The sequence below is a fragment of the Castanea sativa genome, chromosome 1 (genome assembly GCF_040712315.1).
Source record: "Castanea sativa cultivar Marrone di Chiusa Pesio chromosome 1, ASM4071231v1".
Lineage (NCBI taxonomy): Eukaryota > Viridiplantae > Streptophyta > Magnoliopsida > Fagales > Fagaceae > Castanea > Castanea sativa.
The window spans coordinates 25,344,884-25,349,782 of NC_134013.1; the positions used below are offsets into that span (position 1 = coordinate 25,344,884).

Here is a 4,899-nt window from a genome sequence, read left to right on the forward strand (position 1 = left end):
TTTGCAAGGAAAAAGAAACCTATATTATTTTCACAAACTGAAAATCACACCTAGCTATCTCTCTCTTCTCTCTCTCCCCTAAACCAAACCCTAGGCTAGCTCAAATCTCAAAGCTCCAATGGCGTCCTCAAACCTTAGGGTTTTCACTATCCTTCTATGTGGTCATCTCGCCAGGTTCTTTAGACACAAAACAAATTGTAGCAGTAGAAGAGAACTCAAAATCTTTGCTCCAATGGCGTCCTCAAACCCTAGGGTTTTCATCGGCGAGCCTTGAAGCCATTGGTCGTGGTGGCTTCAGTGACGTCCTCTGGTTCTTTAGCCACAAAGCCAATGGTACTAGTAGTAGAAAAGCTTGGCAAGGTTGGACTCTAGCTTGGACGCAACATTGGAGGCTATGGAACTCGAGACTTCCATTTTGTGCTCTTCATTTGTAGATTTTGGAATTGAATGGGTTTGTGTAGAGTTTGTGGTTGTATCAGTCTTTGGCTTGCTTTTTTCTTTTCTTATGAGTTTGTTTGTTTCCTAGGAAAATAGAAATTCCTTCTTATTTGAATATTCAGTTCTCCAACTTTGTATCTTTAAATTCGAAAAATACAAGGTTGTATCTTTGGTGTGTTGCTTGTGATGTACAAAATTTGAAATTGGATTGTAAGAGATATTTGTGAAATTGGATTGAAAATTTTGTTGGATCTATTTAGTTGGTGAGAAAGTGCAAGAAAGTGAAAGATTGTTTAGTTATTTTGAGAATTTTTTATTGAAATTATAATTTTGCTGGGTTATTTCAATGGACATTTGTGGAAGTTCACTCTAAAATTTTTAATGCATTTTTGGAATATTATGGGAATGTAACTAGTAAACCAAACAAAGTAACACTATATTACACTAATGTAATTACATGAATCTAACATTACAGCTTGATGTGACATTAAGCGAACCAAACTCCCTCAATGATTAACGTGGCTTTGTGAAATGCCTTCTAAAAATGCATCAAGGTTTGTATAAGATGATCCACCTTCTACAGTAGCTTGGCGGCAAATATCTTTTAGTCCTCTTGCTTTTTCTCGTAATTCCTTACCCTCTTCACTTTCCCCATTCATAAACCTTTGCACAAGCTCTGATATTTCTTCTTTGGTCACGGACATTTCACTTCCCACTGTTGATCTCTTTACCCTCCACCCAATTTTCCAGTCTTCTACAATTCGCTTACTAATTGGTACTTGGTCCAAAAACAACGGGAAAGTAAGCATTGGTACGCCAGCGAAAATTGCTTCTAGAGTGGAATTCCACCCACAATGTGTCCAGAAACCTCCCACAGAAGAATGGCACAACACCTTCAATTGGTCACACCATGGCACTACCAACCCCAAATCACCACAACTCTCTTTCAACCGAGAAGCTTCTCCACGAGCCACCCACAAGAATCTAACACCACTATTACGCAGCCCAGTAGCAATTTCATCCATTTGGGTGCCTGAAACTGAAAGGAAACTTCCCAATGAGATGTACAAGACAGAACCCGCAGGGTGGGAATCTAGCCATTGGAGATAGTCGGGGATGTTGTGAGTTCTTGTAATAGAGGAATTATGTTCAAGTTCTAAGTAAGGTATAGCAGGGCCAATAGGGTAGACAGGGAATGGAAATATTGCGTTTAAAGTGTCAAAGGCTTGGGGTTCAAGCTCATAGACAGAAGTGAGTAGAAGATATTGTGCTTTCGGCACCCTTGAAATGCATTCCATTGCAAGCTGCAATACTCGGGGGTCGGTTTCATGAATGATTGTTTGAAGGTCAGCTACTTGTGTTGAAGAAAGTCCAGGGATGTGGTCCACATGCTGCTCTCCAAGTTCTATCACACAAAAGAGGAAGACATTCAAGTCAAATATCAATGTTTTGCACTAATATCAAGTCTAAGCTATAAAAACATGAACCAGTTAGCCAACCATATATGTTAATGGCTTTGAGAACTAAAATATACTTTATCCTTACATTCTCTAGGTTGTACTAGTTAAACCAATTGACCAAAAATGCATTGAATTCATTACAAAAAATTAAGGCTACACTTACCACCTATTAGTTCCTTTCATTTAAGTACGTTACGACCAATGTATAGGGTGGCCAAAATCAAATCTTGTAACATAGCTATATTTATTTTTCTTGTGCCATGAAAATCTAAATTAAAATTTTATATACCTAGGCTTTTGCCGTAAAATATCTCCTTGCTTACGGCTTAGACGTTAGACCAATAATGTCTATTATGGTGTGTGAGTGTGAAGTCACAATTGTCATGATGTCTAATTACAATCACACCTGCTAGAACAACAATCCAAAACTATTGAACTAGACTAGCAATTACTAAGTACTAACAGCTGCTGTCTTGCTATGCTAGCCGCACTGCCTTGTTTTGATGTTGTTGCTGCAGTAGCATAAGAGCTACTGGATTACTGATGAACCATGATATATATACTGCTGTCAGTTTCTTAATTATCAGCATATTTGATCTTCAGCTAGCAGTCAGCTTTTGATTTTTATTTCAAAATCTTTGTTATAAATATATATATTTCTCCTTATTTTCTATACTTTTAAAATGTTCTAAACAAATTCTTATCAGTGAATGGAAAATTTTAACCTGACAAATATAATTTATGTCACTGTCATAAGGTCTGTATCATCAAAATAAACTTAATTTTATTAATGATTTGTTTATTCCGTCACTATTTTTCAAAATAATATCAAAAGTTACATATCAAATTTGTAATATATATATTTTTTCTAATAAAACAAGCTTGACTAGACACAGTTTATTAGTTTCTTTATAAAAAATAAAAAGACAGTTCAGAAGTGAGCTGTAATGTGAAGACATGAACCTAATATTTTTTTTCCAAGTTTAAAGTAAAAGAAAAAGCATGTGGCTAAAAGTCTAAAAGAATGCAATAGTAACACTTACCGAGAGAATTAAGCGGCAAGTGTCGGTTTGGTAGGAAACGATTCCAATGATGTAACATTGAGAAAAAAAAAGCCGGCATTGTCCAAACCGAGGCCACCGGAATATTCCTTCTATTACCTACGCTTATCGTCCACAGTAACTCAACATCACCTAACATAGCATCAACTGGGTGCTCAAGCTGATCAAGAAGCTCCTCAAAGGGAGCTTCCATCTTCGTCATTACAGCTTCGTAGAACCCTGGGAAGTCGGCCGCTTTCAAACGTTCTGGCGGGACAACGTTAGGGATGGAGGCGAAGCGGATGTTGTTGGGTTTGGGATCGGAGCCGATGTAGCCAAGCCACTCCTCGGTGACGACAAAGGTAATGAGAAGATGGTGTTTTTTTGACTTTGAGGATAGTAACTTGCAGAGATTCATCATGGGGTTTATATGGCCTCGGCCTGGAAATGGCATAGCAACTATGTAACTGACTGTTGTTCGTTCAACGCTTGGAAACTCCATCTTTGAAAGAAGCTTTGTTAGAATTTTTTTTTTGATGAAGAAAGTAGCTTTGTTAGAATTGAGGACTACGTCTCTATCTGATGAATTTATATAAGGCGTAAATGCATTTTTAGTTCCTACATTTTGGCTATATTTCTATTTTGGTCCATACATTTTTATTTCATCACTTTTAGTCTCTAAACCAATTAACGTGTGTTATTTTAGTACTTTCCATCAGTTAATAGACAAAAATAGCTAAAGTAGCAAATGAAAGGATTAAAATATTATTAAAAATTTACTGTAGCATGCCACATCAGATAAAATAATTAAAAAAATCTATAATTCTTAAGTTTTTAACAGATTTAAAATTGAAAAAAAACAAAATTAAAATGCAAAAATATATTAAGAACTATGTTCATCTTCAACAAAGAACATTAAAGAACACAAATCCAGATTTTAAACATAAGAATACATGCCCAGATTTTCTTGCCCTTTCTTGTCAACCAAACACAAACACAAATTGATCTCCAGCAAGAACACAAACACAAACCTAGCAGCAGCTTTTCTCAGATTTTCTCAAACCACAAAACCCAGATATACAATATCTCAACTCAAACCCAGATTTTCTCATCTTTCAACCAACAACAAAACCTCCAGCAAATAAAATTCATAAACCCAGAAACCAAATTCACAAACCCAGAAAATTCAGCATAAAAACACCATCAAAGTCCATTCAATCTCCCTACTCTTTCGTCTCCATCGTCTCTCTCGCACCCAAATCTCTCACAGACAAAAACACAAACACCTAAACTACAAAAAAATCTCACAATGGAAAAACCCACAACAAGCTCAACGTGTCAACAAGTCCCAAATCTTCTTTCCTCTTTCGTCGACATTTTCGTCGATTTCTCTGTCAGTGGCGGCCTCTTCTTACCAAATTACCAAAACACCCCTGACTCTAATACCCTGGTTACCTGTAAGTCACCAAAATGATGAGATACCCTTGGAAAGTTCAAAACTTGGTATCCTTCTCCGCTGGGTCAACTCGTCGCGATCAGCGATCTTCGCGGCGATTTGGAGAAGTTGAAGCAAGCGTTACGGCTTACTGAGTTGATAAACGACTTCGGCGACTGGACCGGTGAGTCAACGATCGTGGTTCAAGTCGACGATGTACTTGATCGCGGCGGCGATGAGATTAAAATACTCTATTTTCTCGAGAGACTTCAACGGCAAGCGGTGAAAGCCGGCGGCAAAGTCATCACCACGAATTGTAACCACGAGCCTTGAACGTGGAAAGAGACTTCCGGTACATGTCGGAATCGGGTTGTGAAGAGTTTAGGGTTTGGCCGCACAACAACATGATGCACCGAGAGCCATTGAAATCCGTCGTCGACATCCAACCTAAATGGAACATGCTCGACCAGATTCCCTTCTCCACCTTCTGTTCTTGTTCTTACGTTTCTAGTGTGTTCTTATTTAA

General features: G+C 37.8%; 1 protein-coding gene across 1 annotated transcript; it reads right to left on the bottom strand.

The window, feature by feature from the left end:
* Positions 1–861: 861 nt before the first annotated feature.
* Positions 862–3,494, bottom strand: LOC142641836 (UDP-glycosyltransferase 87A1-like). Its single transcript, XM_075816272.1, has 2 exons — positions 2,942–3,494; positions 862–1,843 (listed from the first exon to the last, which is right to left on the bottom strand). The coding sequence occupies exons 1-2, from the start codon at positions 3,438–3,440 to the stop codon at positions 945–947; spliced, it is 1,398 nt and encodes a 465-aa protein (XP_075672387.1). The 5' UTR covers positions 3,441–3,494; the 3' UTR covers positions 862–944.
* Positions 3,495–4,899: the final 1,405 nt, after the last annotated feature.